This window comes from Populus alba, chromosome 19 (genome assembly GCF_005239225.2).
Source record: "Populus alba chromosome 19, ASM523922v2, whole genome shotgun sequence".
Lineage (NCBI taxonomy): Eukaryota > Viridiplantae > Streptophyta > Magnoliopsida > Malpighiales > Salicaceae > Populus > Populus alba.
In genome coordinates this window covers 18,827,832-18,850,267 of record NC_133302.1, presented here as the reverse complement: position 1 = coordinate 18,850,267, position 22,436 = coordinate 18,827,832, and the positions used below count along the sequence as shown (strand labels likewise).

General features: G+C 31.6%; 2 protein-coding genes across 2 annotated transcripts; both read right to left on the bottom strand.

Moving 5' to 3' along the window:
• Positions 1–3,969: 3,969 nt before the first annotated feature.
• On the bottom strand, positions 3,970–7,223 carry LOC118056542 (laccase-14-like). The gene is made up of 6 exons (XM_035068781.2): positions 6,829–7,223; positions 6,473–6,624; positions 6,032–6,276; positions 5,777–5,902; positions 4,726–5,664; positions 3,970–4,363 (listed from the first exon to the last, which is right to left on the bottom strand). Exons 1-6 carry the CDS (start codon positions 6,934–6,936, stop codon positions 4,230–4,232), a joined length of 1,704 nt encoding a protein of 567 aa, XP_034924672.1. The 5' UTR covers positions 6,937–7,223; the 3' UTR covers positions 3,970–4,229.
• Positions 7,224–13,215: 5,992 nt separating this feature from the next.
• LOC118056543 (laccase-14-like) lies at positions 13,216–16,334 on the bottom strand. The gene is made up of 6 exons (XM_035068782.2): positions 15,803–16,334; positions 15,516–15,667; positions 15,078–15,322; positions 14,820–14,945; positions 13,769–14,707; positions 13,216–13,603 (listed from the first exon to the last, which is right to left on the bottom strand). Exons 1-6 carry the CDS (start codon positions 15,908–15,910, stop codon positions 13,470–13,472), a joined length of 1,704 nt encoding a protein of 567 aa, XP_034924673.1. The 5' UTR covers positions 15,911–16,334; the 3' UTR covers positions 13,216–13,469.
• Positions 16,335–22,436: the final 6,102 nt, after the last annotated feature.

The following is a 22,436-nucleotide window of genomic DNA, read 5'->3' as shown; positions in this document are numbered from 1 at the left end:
AGTAATCTTTCAGGCTAGAATGACGTGGTGGTTTTGAAAGATTTCAAGTCGCCATACATCTTAAACACTATATGGGTGGTATACATTTAGCACATGATGTATGCATGTTTTACGCGATGATCACAGTTCAGTGTAGGGAATCGAAGCTGGTGTGTTCACAATTCTATTACCATGCATATCAGTAATTCCATTTCGTTCGTTTCGCATTCAAAGCGGATGATAAGTTTTTTTTAATTTTATCTATTTTTTGTATTTGTTGTTTTTTTATAAATATATTTAACTAACAACATTTTTATCTTGGAGACTATAGTACTTAGACGTGAAGCCAGACCCTATAAATTTTTTTATGGAAACGCATGTGCAAAGTGATGACAGCCAAAAAGAGATGCAACAGTTCAAGGATAGGCAGGCTCAACACTTTTTGGTATATTAGTTTTCAATCATTTTTTTTTAAGTTATTATTTACTTGAATTTGATAAATTTATTTTTTTTTTTTTTAAGAGACATACAACAACCAGTTGAAGGATAGACACGGAGACGATCCCTTAATCTACTTGGATATCGATTCAGATTTGTGATTGGAGGTAAAATTTTCTAGTGGACCTGTTAGAAATCGGGTGTATGAACTCTCCAATACTACGGTCGAGAATTTACGAACTACTCGTACTGTTTCAACCATTGGAAGTTCGCAATCAATCTTGAACACTTAAACTCTAGAATTTGAGGCAATGTTAGACCAAAGAGTACATGATCAAATAATTCATCTCAAATAAAAAATATGAACAACTCATTACGGATTGTCATAACTCAATTTTTGACAATACAAAAATGAGATGATTGAAGAAAATTGAGTTTTAGGCTAAGAAAACACAAATTGAAAGTCATAAGAATTTAATCAGATTGGATTATAAGTTTTGCAACTAGTTGTGGTGGGAAAAGGAAGAATTAATAAGTTTGGAGACGTAATTGTGCTTAGAATTAGTTTAATTAATGAAATTGGGGGCTTAATTGAAAAAATATAAAGAAATCAAGGCTGATTGTGGTCCAAATTGCAAGAAATTAAAATCCAAGGACTGTTGTGTAAAAGGCACTGCAATGCAGGGTTTAATTACAATTTGGTCCAGGGGTCCGATTGCAAAATGTAACATCGAGGACCAAATTGAAAAACAGCCACCCTCTCCCTGAAACGGTGTCGTTTCACGCCCATCCACCGTCGTCTTCCTCTGGAAACAGAGGAAGCCACCGGTGAAGAATAAAACAAAACGCTGCCCAGATGGGCAGCCCAACACAAGCCAAATTTAGCCTACCAAGGTCCCCAATCCAAACAGACTTCCTCCCGGACACGCTACTGGAATCCGGGCCAAGGTCTACCACCAACAGTCCAGGCATACTGTTGGCGTCGGAGTCTTAGCAGGAAACTAACTCCCCAAGCCAGGCTTATCAGGAGGAGAGACGTAGGTTGGGGCAGGGAAGGAAGATCACTATAAATACCAAGGAAATCAACGATCAAATTGGGGAGGGAAGAAAACAAAAAAAAAAAAGACGGCGGAGGAGAGAACAAGAGAGAAAGAAAAAACCAATAAAGAAACGAGAGAGACGAGAGAGATAGAACAGGAAAGAACAAGGAACAGGCGAGAACTTGAATACAGGAACTTCGCCCAGCATCTGCAGTCTTGCGCAAATTCTCTGCAAAACAGGTAAGTCTTCTGTCTTCCCCCGCTCTCATTTTAATTCATTAGGTACTGTTCATTCTGCGATTTAATTATCCAGGCTCTGCAGTAAACGAGCGTGATAGCTCACGCACGTTTGCAGTTAGAGATTAACCGGCTGTGTTACTGGTCTGAACCATTAACCAGGCCGGGCTGTTGGGTTTAATCCAGCCAGCTGGACTAGATCCAACCCAAAAAAAATAAAAAAATTAGCTGGGTTTGGATTTCAGCCTCAACCTGCCCAACCTTCATATCTTGGTTATAATTTTTATACTCCCATATAATTTTGATATTTAGCAAACAAGGTATAAAAATTGAGACTTTCCTAAAATATTTGTGGAACTTCATGGGGTACTTACTTATGAACCCCTTATATATTATTTTATTTTTTTTTATTTATGTTTTTTTTTTATCTTTCCTCAATATATGCTCAATTTATAGCCCATATTATAAGTGCAAATTTGTTGTACAATACTTGTCTAAAAAAAGTAAAAACGGTAAACAAAAAGAAAAAAAAAAGCATGGAAATTTTCTTCTTGAATTAAAAATTCAAAACTTTGCTAATTTATTTCACTAACAACAAAGTAAAGAAATATCATATTTTTTTAGTTTGTGCAATATTTATCAACATCAAAATTAAAAATATTTCTAAGTATTTTTCATTAACACCAGAATAAGAAACATGATACAAAAAAAAATAAAAAAAAATTCTTATAATTTTAAACAAAACTATCAATGCAGTCTGTTTCAAATAAAATGCTTAAATGATAATAGTATTTTTCTTTTTATATAACAAATTCCGTATTATAAAACCTTTGTTGACCAATTAAGATTTTTTTAATAATTATAATATTAGTGATAACACTTTAAACTAGATATTTTCCTTTAAAAAACAAGATATTATATACTATTTTTGTTTTAAATAATTTTTTTTTAGCAATATTAAAGTTTGACACGGATTATAAAAAATTCTGCCAAGTAATAATAAAAACGACTCCCATATGAATGGTACATATGTACCAAGACTTGAGGGGCTGAAAATGTGGGTATGTATGAAATTGACAAAAAAAGTAGGCAAAATCAGCGCAGACATATATGACATTGTGTAATTTTTATATCATCGTATCATTGTCCTTTTTCTTTTTCTTTTTTCTTTTTCGTTTTTTTAACAGATAATCATATGATTCAAAGGGGAAATCCTATTAAGATTTCTTTATGCATTTCCAGAGAAAATGTTCAAGCTTTGGGGCATCGGAGACAGAATAAAAAGATTACAACATGAAATGTGCTAAATTTGCCGTCGTTTAACTTGAAAATGTTAAGATACATGTGCCAGAGATAATCTTATATTACTTGAGAAATATTAGGAATTCTCCCATGATGAACTCCTTTTAATTTTAGTATATTTCATTTGATTTTTAAATTATATAATCCCATCTATAAACAATCAAACATTTTTTTTAAAAAAATTGAATACTGATTTAATCGATTTTAGTCCCTGTATTTAATAAAATTCATAATTTTTCAATTAAACTTTAATATTTATACAATTAAATCATTGATTTAACTAAATTAGCTTTTTAAAAAATGCAATTCAAACCATAAACTTCAATTTCTTTCATTTGAAGCTCAAATTAAACTCAAAAAATGATTTTTTTTTATAATTAACCGCTTAATAAATTCAATTAAACCTTAAAAAAATTCAATTGAGTTCTTAAACATTCAAATATTTTTTTTGTTCATATTGAATTTTTTTCTTGTCAATAAGATCTTTATCTTCATATGACTTGTTAATTTTTTCACCTTGAATATTTTGATCCTCCCTTACCCTTCTTTCCAAATTTTCTAAGTATTCTTCAACTTTTTTTATATATTTTTTAAGAAAGAGGTTTGATGCCGACAGATTGAATGGCTGGATTTGTGAAGATTGTGCTAATTTGCTAAATTTGATTCGAGAAAACAAAGAATGATAGGGAAACAAGAAACTGTCACTGTCATATTTTAATTTATTTAAAACCATTGATGGAATTTTGGTTGGTAATTTCATCATACATTAAATTGCTGATAGGATTTTTAATAATTATTTTTTTACCTTTTCAATCCCATTATCATTTTAATTGTTTATTATTAATAGAAATTTATTTGGTTGGTATTTTTATCGGAAATTACCGACAAAATAGTGCCTACGCCTTTTTTTCATTTTTATAGCAATCATCCCATGGGAGCAGAAAGCAGAAATTTAAAATACCGACATGGAGTGGAAAAGTACACAAGTCGGTGCAAATTCCTTTATTAAATTAATAGCGAAGAAAAGGACATTGCCCATCAAGAAAAGCAACGTACATTACAGTTACAAATGAAATGTTCCTTATTACCAAAATAAAATAAAATGACATGTTCTTTCTTAAGGATTTATTCAGATCACAATGACCATAATGCTACGAAAGAAAAAATTAAAATATTCGAATAATTAAATCTTGATTAAACAGGCATTTGCTTCACTTGCGATATTGCAGAGGACTAGGAGCAAGACGGCAGGGACGCCGGAGGAGGGCGCATACTTTGTGACCTTGTTCTGCCGTTCCTCACGATGAGAACAGTGTCCATGCCCCAGCTTGAGTGCCTTTCCAAGTGACAATGGATGAACCACACCCCTGAAAAATTGGATCCATGCTCAATATCGCTATACAACAAGACTTGGAAAAGGACATTTTGGGCCTGTTTGGGAATGTTTTTTACAAGCAGCTCTGAAAAAATTTAATTTTCTTTTTAATTAATATGTTTTTGATGTTTTCAAATCTGATGTCCTGATCTTAAAAATAATTTTTAAAAAATAAAAAAATATTATTAACATATTTTTCTAAATAAAAAACACTTTAAAAAGTAATAGCAACCATATTTCCAAACACCCTATTTATGCTTAAAATAGTGGAGCTAGCTGTCCCCGGTACTGTTAAACTGTACGAGGATTAGAAAACTTAAACTATTGGTAAGAGATATCTTATAGAGGACTTACCAGGATTGTTGGCGACAAATCTGATGGCAGCCCACCCACTCCGAGGAAGTGCAACGGTGTTGATTTCAGGAGGATCGATCAAGTTGTAAGACTTGGGATCAGTCTCGTTGTTGAAATTACCCTTGCCATGACCAACCAAGTAGAAACTAAATCCATGGAGATGGATAGGATGGTTCACCGCATCTAACAAATTGGTCCCTTGAAAGACAATCTCAACTGCTTCTCCATAATTCAACATCGTCACCTTTGTTGCTCTGCCCGTAGCGACATTAATACCCGTCACATTTCCAGTGAAGTTGAAATACTTTAGTGGCTCACTTGGGAAATCTGCGTCGAAAACACCATTGATACTTCTATAGTAGGCTTGCAATATATCAATTGGCTGAAATTGAAAACTGACGTTGTTCATGCTTGCAGCAAACCGAGTTGAATTAATACATGTTGCCTCGGTGCAAGGCAAAAAATTCAAAGAAACGGTAATATAAAGACTTCGGTTAACTGTTTGAGGGACATTAACAGGGTGGTCACTGCTAGCTAAACCCCTGACACGACTGGTGTAGTTATCTGCAGCCGCAGTATCATTAAATATTGGGAGGACGGGGAGTGGAATAGATGAAGGGCGGCTATAGTTGCCATTATATTGGAAAATAGCTGTAGTAGTGGTCTTGTCATAAGGAGCAAGAGGACCATCAGCAAAAGAGTGAGAAGCAATGTAATAATAGCTTGGAGGCTGATTTGCTGTGACCAAAATGTCCATTGTCTGTCCTGGGGTGATCATTATGTAGTTGGTGGTTATGGGTTTTATGTATGCAGCGTCTTGTCCAACAACTGTGAGGCTATGGCCCGCAATTCCGAAGAATTGTTCTTCGTTCATCACCGCATTTATGACTCGCAGAAGGTAAGTCCTGCCTGAATTAACGTTCAAACGGTATGTGTTTTCTGCAACAAATATGAAAAATGTGAGTTACTATTATAGTCATGATGATAATTGAATTTTTTTTCCTCCACTTATCTCCAAATTATTCACATAGTTACGGCATGCATGGCTTACCTTCGGAGCATGGATACAGATCTCCTGGCTGGCCATTGATGGTAAGACTGTTGGATATATTAGGTGTTCCACCAGTTGCAAGAGCTTCGTCGATCACCGCCTTCACATCACCCTTAAACCAAGATCCTGCAAACAATTTTTTTTTGAAATTTAAAAGGTCAGATGTACAATTTAGAAAGAGGGTCTGAGACGTTTGATTGGAAACTTTCTTTTTTGAACAAACAATAACAATCCATGATGGAACTCGTTGCGCACCAATAATAATTGTTTGTTCTGCATATGGTGCGGGAAACGGATAAGTGGTTCCATTAGCCGGCGAGATGACAATGGCACCATGGACTGTGGCTCGAGTCCAGTCGCTATGTGCATGCCACCACAGAGTTCCTTCTTCATCAGATAATATGACCTCGTACGTGAAGTTTTTTCCTGGCTGAATTGGGCACTGTGTGACATTCTCGGGGCCATCAGACCATGGATTTCTTGGTTGCTTCACTCCATGCCTGAAATATAAGAATATTAAAACACAAATGTTAGGTTCGCCTAATTGGGACCTTCATATCTAGAAAATTGATGATATAATTAATGAAATAAACAGTACCACGTTCTACAAATTAAAGTATTTAATCTTATCTGACCTATCAGAGTTTTTTGTGTTTTTTTTCAACACCATTTTTTATCTTATTAAAGAAAGATTACCAGTGAATCGTGACACCGTATTCTCCTTCATTGTGCACGTTGACATAAATTGTATCGCCTCTACGAGCATGTATTGTTGGCCCTGGAAAACTTCCATTTACAGTAAGCATAGTCTTTGTCTCGCACAATCTTGTAAACTGGGCTTGTTGTAGCTGCAAATAAAGAAGAAGAAAAGTTATAAATTAAAAGGCAATGTTTTAAGCATTTAGCTGAACCAATTAATGGGAGTTTTGAATAAGCAGAGTGCATAACGTAAACCCAGTTAACAAAATGGATTAGGCCAAGTATAAATCAAAGAAGAAGAGGAGGAGGAGGAGGAAGAAGCAGTCTGCAAGCATGAAGAAGTAAAGGCTTACAACAAAATTATAGTGGTGAACATTGCTTTGAGCCATGCAAAGGACCTGCCAGTCCATGGCCATAAACCATATCAGCCCTACGATAAAACCCAACCTGCTTATCCCCATTTCCTTTCACTGCTCTCGTAACGATATATAATCAAATCTCTCTCTCTCTCTCTCTCTCTCTCTCTGTATATAATCGATGGTGTTCCTCAGGTCGCCCTCGCTTTGTGGTGATCATATTAGCCTGCGTCCTTGGCTATTTATATAAGAAACCCTCGGGGATCCACGGGATGATTAATTTTACTTTGTCAAGATATCAATAAATTAGACCTTTGAACTTTCAAAGAAAGACCTACCAAAACACATGGAAAAAAAGAGAGACGAAATTGGATAAAAATAACGGATTTTTCAAAACACGCAAGAACACCTCCCTGGGAATTAAATTGAACACAGCCAAGAGGGTAGGTGCATTTCCACGAAACTGTAGGCGCTGTGTTCCTTGGTTTTGCTGTTATTTTCTTTGTTTTCGCTTATAATATGACTATATGTTGGAACCCATGAATTGACTTTCCAGTAAGGAGTAGCTTGGATTGCTTCTTCCCGAATAAAGAACGCGGAAAGCCAGGTTCTAATTTTCAAAGACAGAACCTTCGAAGCCCAACCTCTCGATAAGGCCCTAGCGTCCTTACCTTAGCTAGTTGGACGCATGTGCTGCCCATCTTGACCATGTCTTAAACGTGAAATCAACAACCCTATGCCCCACCGGCCCCCTCCCTCCCAAAAAAAAAAAAAAAATACACACGCGCTCGATGACAATAATAATAGTAATATAATGCTACCAATGCATTGGAGAAAAAATTATTATTATTATTATTAGTCATTCTATATATATTTTTTTTAACAATAAGTGACCGAATTAGTTTATGTATATCTTAATTAATTTATTAAAATTTTAAAATTAAAAACCATGTAAACTCTAAATGATTGTAAGATTTGTAACAAGTTTGATTAGTTAAAGTTTTATTTTTAAAAATTAGATTTTTTATTTGCTATGTGAGTGTAAGGTGGTCATAGTAATGATATAGAAAAAGAAGTGAGAGTGGTAAACATTAAATTGATAAATTATAAATTATTGTATGTTTTAATATGAATTATATTTGCAATTTGTTGTGTTTAGCGGAGGGGAAACTCAAGTTTCATCCTAAATGAATGGTTACGTGCATAGCAGGTGAGGAGGAGGCATTTTCATTCATTCATAGTACGACTTTTGTGTGTTGGATGTGTAAACATCGATTCAAATGAAAAATAGTTGACAAAGGAGTTATTTGTAGAATACTAACAAACTGATTATTACAATTAATTGATTTTTTTATAAGAAAAAAAAATATGAGACAAAAACCTGTGTATTGATAATTAAGTTTTTTTCTAAATTTTTTTGGGTTGGGACACATATTTCATTCTTCAAGTCCCCTTAAAAAATCTATTTAAATCTTTTAGTCACTTTATGTCAATTTAAAATAAAAATTAGGTTAGATAAAAATTCATTATTTTTGTAACTAATAGAAAATTGACAAATAAAAATGATAATACTGATAAAAAATATTATATTAGTAATTTTTAATAAAAATAGCGATAGAATTTTTTTCATCAATAATTTCTAATAAAAATTACAATGGAATAGAAAAAACAAAAAAATCAATAAATTTTTTTTGACAATTTAACTCGTCAGCCATCCGACAAAATTGAATGAATTAAAACATCAAAGTTTCTCCCCCCCTTTCTTTTTCAATCTTTTGTCAAAAAAAAACAGGCCCTTCAATTTATTTTTTCTAGTAAATTCGGCAACTCTCTTTAAAAATCTAGCCACCAAAGGTATTGGTATCGATCTGTATTTATTAGCAATGTCAACTTTTGTCTCTTGGTTCTATTTCTTATGAAACTTCGCTGCACCAAGTAGGCAAGTGTTTGTTTTTTGTTTTTTTGTATTAATACATAATTTGTATATTAGGATTTCTTTGAGATTTGTGATAAGTAATTTTATTTGTTATTTAATAAAATTGAGTTTAATTTTGATATAAAGTTGAATTTGAAATTGATAGATACATTATTCACGTTGTACATGAATTATCTATATTTAATGTTTTTGAATTTTCAATAAAAAAAATGTGTCACCATGGATTCTCTACAAGAACAAATCCCCGAGAACTCTCACTATACTGTTTCACTACGATGGATGGATAACGGAATCGGACGAGGTTGAGTGGTCAAGATGAATTGTTGACTTTAACGCTTACAAGCAAACAAACAAAATGGTTAGAAATTGTACCCTTTTCTTAACTCTTTTGTTGATTCTACTTTGATATTTATGCTGCTTTTACTAAAATACTCCTCGAGATTTGATGGGTTGCAACCATTTTCTTCATCCATCTCCCTATGACTGATATCCGGATGCGGATTCTTTCAACGTTTTAAAAGTGATTCTATAGGTATTTGAATTTTTTTCGTTTGTTCAAAGTGATTCAAAGTTCAGTTCAATGTAGGAATCGAAGCTGGTCTGTTCACGGTTTTATTACCATGCACATCAATAATTTCATTTCATTTGTTTCACATTCAAAGCAAATGATAAGTTTTTATTTTTAATTTCATCCATTTTTTGTATTTGTTATTTTTTTATAAATATATTTAACTAATAACATTTGTATCTCAGAGGCTATAGTACTTAGACTTAAAGCCAAACCTTACAAATTTTTTTAAGGAAACACATGTGCAGAGTGATGACAACCAAAAAAAGATGCAGCAATTCAATGATAGTCGGGCTCAAAACTCTTTGATATATTATTTTTCAATCATTTTTTTTCTTTAAGTTATTATTTACTTGAATTTGATGAATTTATTTTTTTTTTTTAAGAGACATACAACAGCCAGTTGAAGGATAGATACGGAGACAATCCATTAACCTACTTGGATATCGATTTAGATTTGTGGTTGGAGGTAAAAAAATTTAGTGGACTCGTTAAAAATCGGGTGTACTAACTCTCAAATACTACGGTCGAGAATTTACGGACTACTCGTAGTGTTTCAACCATTGGATGTTCACAATCAATCTTGAACACTTAAACACTAGAATTTGAGGCAATGTTAGACCAACGAGTATATGATCAAATAATTCATCTCAAATAAAAAATATGAACAACTCATTACGGATTATCATAACTCAATTTTTGACAACATAAAAATGAAATGATTGAAGAAAAATTGAGTTTTGGGCTTAGACAACACAAATTGAAAGTCATAAGAATTTAATCAGATCGGATTATAAGTTTTGCAGCCAATTATGGTAGGAAAAGGAAGAATTGATAAGTTTGGGGACTTAATTGTGCTTAGAATTAGTTTAATTAATGAAATCGGGGGCTTAATTGAAGAAATATAAAGAAATCAAGGCTGATTGTGGTCCAAATTGCAAGAAATTAAAATCCAAGGACCGTTGTGTAAAAGGCACTGCAATGCAGGGTTTAATTACAATTTGGTCCAGGGGTCCGATTGCAAAATGTAACATCGAGGACCAAATTGAAAAACAGCCACCCTCTCCCTGAAACGGTGTCGTTTCACGCCCATCCACCGTCGTCTTCCTCTGGAAACAGAGGAAGCCACCGGTGAAGAATAAAACAAAACGCTGCCCAGATAAATTTAGCCTACCAAGGTCCCCAATCCAAACAGACTTCCTCCCGGACACGCTACTGGAATCCGGGCCAAGGTCTACCACCAACAGTCCAGGCATACTGTTCGCGTCGGAGTCTTAGCAGGAAACTAACTCCCCAAGCCAGGCTTATCAGGAGGAGAGACGTAGGTTGGGGCAGGGAAGGAAGATCACTATAAATACCAAGGAAATCAACGATGAAATTGGGGAGGGAAGAAAACTAAAAGAAAAGACGGCGGAGGAGAGAACAAGAGAAAGAAAAAACCAATAAAGAAACGAGAGAGACGAGAGAGATAGAACAGGAAAGAACAAGGAACAGGCGAGAACTTGAATACAGGAACTTCGCCCAGCATCTGCAGTCTTGCGCAAATTCACTGCAAAACAGCAAGTCTTCTGTCTTCCCCCGCTCTCATTTTAATTCATTAGGTACTGTTCATTCTGCGATTTAATTATCCAGGCTCTGCAGCAAACGTGCGTGGTAGCTCACGCACGTTTGCAGTTAGAGATTAAACCGGCTGCGTTACTGGTCTGAACCATTAATCGAGCCCGGCTGCTAGGTTTAATCCAGTTTATATGATTGGGCTAAACCCAACCCAAAAATAAAAATAAAAATTAGCTGGGTTTGGATTTCAAGCCCAACCGGCCCAACCTTCATATCTTGGTTATAATTTTTATACCCCCATATAATTTTGATATTTAGCAAACAAGGTATAAAAATTGAGACTTTCCTAAAATATTTGTGGAACTTCATGGGGTACTTACTTATGAACCCCTTGTATATTATTTTATTTTATTTTTATTTTTATTTATATTTTTTTTTATCTTTCCTCAATATATGCTCAATTTATAGCCCATATTATAAGTGCAAATTTATTGTACAATACTTGTCTAAAAAAAGTAAATATAATAAAAACGGTAAAAAAAAAAAAAAAAAAGCATAGAAATTTTCTTGTTCATTAAAATTCAAAACTTTGCTAATTTATTTACTAACAACAAAGTAAGAAATATCATATTTTTTAGAGTTTGTGCAATATTTATCAACATCAAAATTAAAAATATTTGTAAGTATTTTTCATTACCACCAAAATCAGGAACATGATAAAAAAAAAATAAAAAAAAGTTCTTAGTAATTTTAAAAAAAACTATCAATGCAGTCTGCTTCAAATAGGATGCTTAAATGGTAATAGTATCTTTTTTTTATGTAACAAATTCTGTATTATAGAACCTTTGTTAACCAATTAAGATTTTTAATAATTATAATATTAGGTGATAATTAGATATTTTTCTTTCAAAAACAAGATATTATATACTATTTTTGTTTTAAATAATTTTTTTTAGCAATGTTAAAGTTTGACACGGATTATAAAAAATTCTGTCGAGTAATAATAAAAACGACTCTCATATGAATGGTACATATGTACCAAGACTTGAGGGGCTGAAAATGTGGGCATGTATGAAATTGACAAAAGTGCAAACGTAGGTCAGCCATTGAACATGGTTATATCAGCAAAACGCAGACATGTATGACATTGTGTAATTTTTATAACATCGTATCATTGTCCTTTTTCTTTTTTCTTTTTTTAACAGATAATCACATGATTCAAAGGGGAAATCCTATTAAGATTTCTTTATGCATTTCCAGAGAAAATGTTCAAGCTTTGAGGCATCGGAGACAGAATAAAAAGATTACAACATGAAATGTGCTAAATTTGTCGTGGTTTAACATGAAAATGTTAAGATACATCTGCCAGAGATAATCTTATATTACTTGAGAAATATTAGGAATTCTCCCATGATGAACTCCTTTTAATTTTAGTATATTTCATTTGATTTTTAAATTATATAATCCCATCTATCAACAATCAAACTTTTTTTTTTAAATTGAATACTGATTTAATCGATTTTAGTCCCTGTATTTAATAAAATTCATAATTTTCAATTAAACTTTAATATTTATACAATTAAATCATTGATTTGACTAAATTAGCTTTTTAAAAAAGCAATTCAAACCATAAACTTCAATTTCTTTTATTTGAAGCTCAAATTGAACTCAAAAATTATTTTTTCTTGCAATTAATCCCTCAATAAATTCAATTAAACCTTGAAAAAAATTCAATTGAGTTCTTAAATATTTAATTTTGAGTTTCTTTTCCTATATTGAATTTTGTTCTTGTCAATAAAATCTTCATAAGTTAAAATTGACATGTCAATTTTTCCAACCTTAGATATTTTGATCTTCCCTTACCCTTCATCCAAATTTTCTAAGTATTCTTCAATTTTTTTATATATATTTTTTAAGAAAGAGGTTTGATGCCGGCAGATTGAATGGCCGGATTTGTGTAGGTTGTGGCTAAATTTGTTAATTAAATGAGAGAGAGGGTTTATTGATTCGAGAAAAGAAAAGAATGATAGGGAAACGAGGAATTGTCACTGTTATATTTTAATTTATTTAAAACCATCGATGGACTTTTGGTTGGTAATTTAATCACACGTTAAATTGCTGATAGAATTTTTAATGATTATTTTTATACTTTTTAAATCCCATTGACATTTTAATTGATTATTAGTAATAGAAATATATTTGGTTGGTATTTTTATCGGAAATTACCGACAAAATAGTGCCTACGCCTTTTTTTCAATTTTCTAGGAATCATCCCATGGGAACAGAAAGCAGAAATTTAAAATACCGACATGGAGTGGAAAAGTACACAAGTCGGTGCAAATTCCTTTATTAAATTACTAGCGAAGAAAAGGACATTGCCCATCAAGAAAAGCAGCATACATTACAGTTACAAATGAAATGTTCCTTGTTACCACAATAAAATGAAATGAGATGTTCTTTCTTAAGGATTTATTCAAATCACAATGACCATAATGCTGCGAAAGAAAAAATTAAAATATTAAAATAATTAAATCTTGATTAAACAGCCATTTGCTTCACTTGCGATTACGCAGAGGACTAGGAGCAAGACGGCAGGGACGCCGGAGGAGGGCGCATACTTTGTGACCTTGTTCTGCCGTTCCTCACGATGAGAACAGTGTCCATGCCCCAGCTTGAGTGCTTTTCCAAGTGACAATGGATGAACCACACCCCTAAAAAATTGGATCCATGCTCAATATCGCTATACAACAAGACTTGGAAAAGGACATTTTGTTCTTAAAATACTGGAGCTAGCTGTCTCCAGTACTGTTAAACTGTACGAGGATTAGAAGACTTAAACTATTGGTAAGAGATATCTTCAGGATTAGAGGACTTACCAGGATTGTTGGCGACAAATCTGATGGCAGCCCACCCACTCCGACGAAGTGCAACGGTGTTGATTTCAGGAGGATCGATCAAGTTGTAAGACTTGGGATCAGTCACGTTGTTGAAATTACCCTTGCCATGACCAACCAAGTAGAAACTAAATCCATGGAGATGGATAGGATGGTTCATCTCAGCTAACAAATTAGTCCCTTGAAAGACTATCTCAACTGCTTCTCCATAATTCAACATCGTCACCTTTGTTGCTCTGGCCGTAGCGACATTGATACTCGTCATATTTCCAGTGAAGTTGAAAAACTTTTGTGGCTCACTTGGGAAATCTGCGTCGAAAACACCATTGATACTTCTATAGTAGGCTTGCAATATATCAATTGGCTGAAATTGAAAACTGACGTTGTTCATGCTTGCAGCTAACCGATTTGATCCTGTGCATGTTGCCTCGGTGCAAGGCAAAAAATTCAAAGCAATTGTAATATAAAGACTCCGGTTAACTGTTCGAGGGACATTAACAGGGTGGTCACTGCTAGCTAAACCCCTGACACGACTGGTGTAGTTTTCTGCAGCCGCAGTATCGTTAAATATTGGGAGGACTGGGAGTGGAATAGATGAAGGGCGGCGATAGTTGCCATTATATTGGAAAATAGCTGTAGTAGTGGTGTTGTCAAAAGCAATACCAGCACCATCAGCAAAAGAGTGAGAAGCAATGTAATAATAGCTTGGAGGCTGATTTGCTGTGACCAAAATGTCCATTGTCTGTCCTGGGGTGATCATTATGTATTTGGTGGTTATGGGTTTTATGTATGCAGCGTCTTGTCCAACAACTGTGAGGCTATGGCCCGCAATTCCGAAGAATTGTTCTTCGTTCATCACCGCATTTATGACTCGCAGAAGGTAAGTCCTGCCTGAATTAACCTTCAATCGGTATGTGTTTTCTGCAACAAATATGAAAAATGTGAGTAACTATTATAGTCATGATGATAATTGAATTTTTTTTCCTCCACTTGTCTCCAAATTATTCACATAGTTACGGCATGCATGGCTTACTATCGGAGCATGGATATAGATCTCCTGGCTGGCCATTGATGGTAAGACTGTTGGATATTGCAGGTCCCTCACCAGTTGCAAGAGCTTCGTCAATCACCGCCTTCACATCACCCTTAAACCAAGATCCTGCAAACAATTTTTTTTTTAAATTTAAAAAGTCAGATGTACAATTTAGAAAGAAGATCTGAGACGTCGTTTGACTGGAAACTTTCTTTTTTGAACAAACAATAACAATCCATGATGGAACTCGTTGCGCACCAATAATAATTGTTTGTTCTGCATAAGGTGCGGGAAACGGATAAGTGGTTCCACGAGCCGGCGAGATGACAATGGCACCATGGACTGTGGCTCGAGTCCAGTCGCTATGTGCATGCCACCACAGAGTTCCTTCTTCATCAGATAATATGACCTCGTACGTGAAGTTTTTTCCTGGCTGAATTGGGCACTGTGTGACATTCTCGGGGCCATCAGACCATGGATTTCTTGGTTGCTTCACTCCATGCCTGAAATATAAGAATATTAAAACAAATGTTAGGTTCGCCTAATTGGGACCTTCATATCTAGAAAATTGATGATATAATTAATGAAATGAACAGTACCACGGTCTACAAATTGAAGTATTTAATCTTAGCTGACCAATCAGAGTTTTTTGTTTTTTTTTCAACACCATTTTTTATCTAATTAAAGAAAGATTACCAATGAATCGTGACACCGTATTCTCCTTCATTGTGCACATTGACATAAAATGTATCGCCTTTACGAGCATGTATTGTTGGCCCTGGAAAACTTCCATTTACAGTAAGCATAGTCTTTGTCTCGCACAGTCTTGTGAACTGGGCTTGTTGTAGCTGCAAATAAAGAAGAAGAAAGAGAGAAAACTCAGTTAACAAAATGGATTAGGCCAAGTATAAATCAAAGAAGAGGAGGAGGAAGAAGAAGAAGAAGAAGAAGCAGTCTGCAAGCATGAAGAAGTAAAGGCTTACAACAAAATTATAGTGGTGAACATTGCTTTGAGCCATGCAAAGGACCTGCCAGTCCATGGCCATAAACCATATCAGCCCTACGATAAAACCCAACCTGCTTATCCCCATTTCCTTTCACTGCTCTCGTAACGATATATAATCAAACTCTCTCTCTCTCTCTCTCTCTATCTCTCTGTATATAATCGATGATGTGTTCTTCAGGTCGCCCTCGCTTTGTGGTGATCGTATTAGCCTGCGTCCTTGGATATTTATATAAGAAACCCTCGGGGATCCACGGGATGATTAATTTTACTTTGTCAAGATATCAATAAATTAGACCTTTGAACTTTCAAAGAAAGACCTACCAAAACACATGGAAAAAAAGAGAGAGGAAATTGGATAAAATAACGGATTTTTCAAAACACGCAAGAACACCACCCTGGGAAATTGAACACAGCTAAGAGGGTAGGTGCATTTCCACGTTGTAAAGGTAACTGTAGGCGCTATGTTCCTTGTTTTTGCTGTTATTTTCTTTGTTTTCGCTTATAATATGATTATATGTTGGAACCCATGAATTGACTTTCCAGAAGGAGTAGCTTGGATTGCTTCTTCCCGAATAAAGAACGCGGAAAGCCAGGTTCGAATTTTCAAAGACAGAACCTTCGAAGCCTACCTTTCGACAAGGGGTACCCTAGCGTCCTTACCCTAGCTAGACCATGTCTTAAACGTGAAATTAACAACCCTATGCCCCGCCGCCCCCTCCCTCCCAAAAAACAAATACACACGCGCACTATGACAATAATAATAGTAATATAATGCTACCAATGCATTGGAGAAGAAAAGAATTATTAATTTTTTAAGATTTTAAAATTAAAGACTATATAAATCTTAAGTGATTGTAAGATTTATAATAAGTCTGATTAGTTGAATTATATTTTTAAAAATTAGTTTTTTTATTTGTTATGTGAGTGTAAGGTGGTCATGGTAGAAAAAGAAGTGAGAGTGTTAAACATTAAATGAATGGTTACGTGCATAGCAGGTGAGGAGGAGGCATTTTCATTCATTCATATTATGAACTGAAAAGCAATTGACAAAGGAGGTATGTTTTATTATGACTTTTGTGTGTTGGATGTGTAAACATTGATTCAAATGAAAAGCAATTGACAAAGGAGTTATTTGTAGAATACTAACAAACTGATTATTACAATTAATTGATTTTTTAAAAGAAAAAAAGATATGAGACAAAAACCTGTGTATTGATAATTAAGTTTTTTTCTAAATTTTTTTGGGTTGGGACACATATTTCATTCTTCAAGTTCCCTTAAAAAATCTATTTAAAACTTTTAGTCACTTTATGTCAAATTAAAATAAAAATTAGGTTAGATAAAAATTCATTATTTTTGTAACTAATAGAAAATTGACAAATAACAATGATAATACTGATGAAAAATATTATATTAGTAATTTCTAATAAAAATAGTGATATATTTTTTTTCATCAATAATTTCCAATAAAAATTATAATGGAATAGAAAAAACAAAAAAAATCAATAATTTTTTTTTTTTTTGCAAATATAACTCGTCAGCCATGCGACAAAATTAAATGAATTAAAACATCAAAGTTTCTCCCCCACTTTCTTTTTCAACCTTTTGTCAAAAAAACAACAACCCCTAGATTTATTTTTTCTAGTAAATTCGGCCACACTCTTTAAAAGTCTACCCATCAAAGATATTGGTATCCATCTGTATTTATTAGTAGTGTCAACTTTCCTCTTTTGATTCTATTTTTGTATGAACCTTCGATGCACCAAGTAGGCAAGTTTTTTTTTTTTCGTATTAATACATAATTTGTATATTAAATGTTTATCTATTTTTAATAAAAAAAAAATGTTTAATGTTTATGAATTTTCAATAAAAAAAAATGCGTCACCGTGGATTCTCTACAAGAACAAATCCCCGAGAACTCTCACTATAGTGATGTTTCGCTACGATGGATGGATAACGGAATCGAACGAGGTTGTGTGGTCAAAATGAATTGTTGACTTTAACACTTACAAGCAAACAAACAAAGTGGTTAGAAACTGTACCCTTTTCTTAACTCTTTCGTTGATTCTACTTTGATATTTATGCTGCTTTTACTAAAATACCCCTCTAGATTTGATGGGTGGCAAGCATTTTCTTCATCCATCTCCCCTATGACTAAGATCCGGATTCGGATTCTTTCAACGTTTTAAAAGTGAGTCTACAACTATTTGAATTTTTTTAAAAAATTAATATTTAAAATATTTTGTTAGGTTGATATTAAAAGTAAAATTTTAAAAATAAAAAAAATATTATTTTAATATATATATTTTTAAAAAAATCACTTTAAAAACATCTATTACTATAATACTAAACGAATGGTTCTCTTTAAATGTGCTTAAAGTGTGATAATGTGCTTAAAGTGTGATAATGATTATTTTTTAAAAATATTTTTTATTTTAAAATATATTAAAATAATATTTTTTATTTTTAAAAAATTATTTTTAATATTAATATATTATTTAAAGTAAATAAAAAATAATATTTTAAAAAAAAAAACTTTCAAAATACGATGAGAAACACTCCCATCTTTATCTCGGATGAAAACCAATTATGATTCTTGAAAACTAAACCTAAAAATCAAGTCTAAGTTCATAAAGTTGGTGAAGAGGCGTGAGTTTAATTATCATTATTTTGTCTCTTTGATTCTTGTTTCTCTGACATGGTGCTCATCTCAAAGCTCCTTTTATTATTCCTCTTTTCCCTGGTGCTCTTTTTTCGGTTGTCGCGCCTTTTATTATTGAACGCTGGATGTTTTACATTTTAAAAACGTTTTTTTAAAAAAGTTATTGTTTTTATTTTAAATTAATATTTTTTTAATATTTTCAAATTATTTTATTCAAAAAAAACAAAAGCATTAATTTTCCTGTGCCTATTTTGTTTTTAGCTCCTTTTTTTCCCGGTACCATGTGGATGAGTTTTGTTCTTTCTGTCTATTAAGAACACCTGTTATCTTATAACTTACAAGTGTATCTAATATAATTGTTTTTTAAAATATTTTTTATTTAAAAATATATTAAAATAATATTTTTTAAAAAAAACACTTTTAAAATATAAAAACACATATAAATGGTAAAATGTTATTAGTTAATTTATATATTTAAGTGTTCCACTTTTTTTTTTCTTAATAATTTTATTGTATTAATATATGATTTGGTTATTAGAGTTTTTTTAGGATTTGAGAAAAATTAATTTTATTTGTTATTTAATTAAATTAAGTTTGATTTTGTAAATTAAGTCTGTTATAATTGAAGAAATAATAGGTAATTTAGTGGGTATCAATTATATTTTATCAATTTTATTATAAAATTAAAAATTTTAAAAAAAATTAATTTTTATAGAATTAATATTAATTAAAATGTATTAGAACAGGTTGAATAAGTTTGAATCCAATAAAGAATAAATGATTAGTTTAATATCTATTATTTCTTGTTAATTTTATTGTTTAGCTTGACAAAAATAAAAGAAATTTTACTATAGCTACTAAAAATCACTTTAAAATATAACTACTATTATAATTCTAAATCTAATTATGATATGTGAAAACTAAACCTAAAAATCATGTCCAAGTTCATAAGATTATGAAGATGCGCGAGTTTAATTATTATTATTATTATTATTATTATTCTGTCTCTTTGAATTCTTGTTTCTCTGACATATTGTTCATCTTAAAGCTCCTTTTATCATTCCTCTTTTCCCTCTGCTTGGTCTCTTTATTTGGGTTGTCACGCCTTTTACTATTGTTATTTTTTATTTTTAAAAAATTAGTTTTTTAATTTTTAATTTAAAATTAATATTTTTTTTAAAGTATTTTCAAATCATTTTAATATATTGATATTAAAAATATTTTTTAAAAATAAAAAAATATATTATTTTAATAATTTTTAATAATTAATGGATTCTTGTTTATCTAACACTTATCTTAAAGCTTTCAACACTGGTTATTTTTGTATTTTAAAAGTATTTTTGAAAAAAATTAAATTTTTTTATTTTTTTTCTTTACTTTAAATTAATATATGTTTTTTAATTATTTTGATGCGCTGATATCAAAATTACTTTTTAAAAATAATTATTTTAATATATTATTAAATAAAAAATATTTTAAAAAATAATTACAACTACAGTTATAAACACTTTTGTGATACAGGTTTGGCCTTCATTTTCCTGTTGCTTTCTTGTTTTTAGCTCTTGCTGGTTCTTTTTTCCCAGTTGCTTGATTGTCACTTTTGGATAAGTTTAGTTCTTTCTACCGATTAAGAACATGTATTATCTTCTAGATGGAGTGTTAAAATGTTGTTAATTGGCTTGTACATTTAAGTGTTTTACTTCTTCTTTTTTGTTGATAATTTTGTTGTATTAATACATTATTTATATATTAGGATTGAAGAAATAATAGGTAATTTAATGGATATTAATTATATTTTATTATAAAGTTGAAAATTTAAGAAAAATTAATTTTATAGAATTAATAATAATTAAAATATATTAAATTAGATTGAATAAGTTTGGATTGAATAAATAATAAATAACAATTATTTCTTGTTAATCTTATTATTTAGCTCATAATTGATAATTAATTATTGCATTGTATGTTTATTTCTAATAAAAAGTTGAATTTAAAATTGATAGTTACATTATTTATGTTTTACATCAATATATATATCACTTGTTGATTTAGGTTAAGATATGCAGTAAAGTAAATTATTTGGTATATAAGAATCAATTGAACCAAAAATAATAGTGAAAATGCCGACGAAATCACCTGTGCACAAATCCATTCTATTGGCATTTTCATAGAAAATTTCTCATTTATTTTGTTGAAAAATTGCAAAAGATTCTGACATATTCAATGAAATCAAGGACTGAAAATTCCACCGGGATTAATCTCTGACGAAAAAATATGATTTTTGGCCAAATAATCAATAGAATATATTTTTTTAATTAACATGAATATTCAATCAGTTTATATATACTTTAACTAATTTTATAAAATTTAAAATTAATAAATATATAAACCTTTAATAACTATAAAATTTATAACGTTACAACAATAATCCATCAATATTTGAATGGCTAAAAGAAATACTAATGCAAGGACAATCCCCGACAAGCAAGTTGTGGCTCCACATCAGAAATTATGTCGGCAATTCAACTGCCGACGTCTTTTTTACCCTAATCGCCGATTCAAAAGAGATGGAGACATACAAAAGGGTTGTTGAAAATATGAACAAAGTAAAGAGTGAATTGAATTTGTGCTGTGAAAAAGGATCCACAAAGAGACAAGAAGTAGGGATGTTTAGGCTTGTGGAAGCCGCCGATAACGAAGAAAATGATCAAAATGCTCCTGAAAGTAGGAAAAGCTATGGCATGACGACGTCTTTAGGAAGCTCACTCATCCTAAAAACAGGAAAAAAGATTAAAAAATAAATGATATTCTCATCAAGTGGTAAAATATGATTAAAAATTAAATCTACATCACACAATTAATCCAGGATAAGTTTTATATCATATTAATTATTTACACTTCAGATTTGCTTTTAATACAAATTTAGAAAGCCTAAATCTAAAATATATCAACAAGAAAATAAAGTTTTAACATTAAAGTTCATGCCGTTTTAATTTAATCCATGTATAAATAAGATTTTATCAAATTCACTTTTTCATATATGATTAATATCTTTTGATATTTTTAAATCATTTTGATGCGCTGATATTAAAATTAATCTTAAAAAAATAAAAAAATTATTTTAATGTATTTCAAAGTAAAAAAATAATTTGAAAAATAATTACAATCACATTTTAAATATACATATCTCCAAACCATCATTAAAAAAGCACACATGCATTAACACCACTATGGAGTATTTCTTCTATCATTCAACTTGTGATAATCATTAGATTATTATATATTATTGCAATGGATTTCTCTATACTGAATTACCCTTGTTGATTATCGATATGTTTTCATTTTTCTGATGGCCATGAGAAAGCTTGCAAGTATCGTCATCATTATCAGATATTTCTTCTACCACTTCTTTATGCTATCTTCATTGCAAAAGAGTTCTTCTAACTGAAATGCCCCTAGCTGGTCTAACCAAACACACATTGTCACTTATCAAAGACTGTTTTAGCTGAAACTTATATAATTAATAACTTTAAAACTCATGAAATTAATTATGTTAAATATAAATTAACTTAAATATCCGTATTAATAAAAAATAAGAATTGCTTTAACTAATATAATCATTATCTTCCAAGAGATTCACGAGTTTTATCATTATTTTATTTTTCAAACTAAAGTGTTATTAGCTTATTTAGTTGTGTTGATTTACCCAGCGCATAAGCCTTGACAACAATCTTATTAAGAACTTTATGAATTTAATTAATGACCTTTTGCTGTCTAAAATCTTTCTATCTTGCCTTTGGATTAAATTGTTGAATTTGAAGGATTACATCCATTCATGTCTAATTGTTTAGACAGATGTAAATCCAAAAGCATTTTTGTGAAAACTTTTTTTTTTTTTTTTTGTTAAAACCCCAAAACCTGTCATTTAGCTCTAAGATGCAATATTGCA

Coding starts and splice junctions, on each gene's coding strand:
- LOC118056542 (XM_035068781.2), bottom strand. CDS start 6,936: ATGGGGATAAGCAGGTTGGGTTTTATCGTAGGGCTGATATGGTTTATG. Junction 6,625..6,828: donor TTCACCACTATAATTTTGTT/GTAAGCCTTTAC, acceptor CTTTATTTGCAG/CTACAACAAGCCCAGTTTAC. Junction 6,277..6,472: donor TACGGTGTCACGATTCACTG/GTAATCTTTCTT, acceptor CTTATATTTCAG/GCATGGAGTGAAGCAACCAA.
- LOC118056543 (XM_035068782.2), bottom strand. CDS start 15,910: ATGGGGATAAGCAGGTTGGGTTTTATCGTAGGGCTGATATGGTTTATG. Junction 15,323..15,515: donor TACGGTGTCACGATTCATTG/GTAATCTTTCTT, acceptor CTTATATTTCAG/GCATGGAGTGAAGCAACCAA. Junction 14,946..15,077: donor AGAACAAACAATTATTATTG/GTGCGCAACGAG, acceptor AATTGTTTGCAG/GATCTTGGTTTAAGGGTGAT.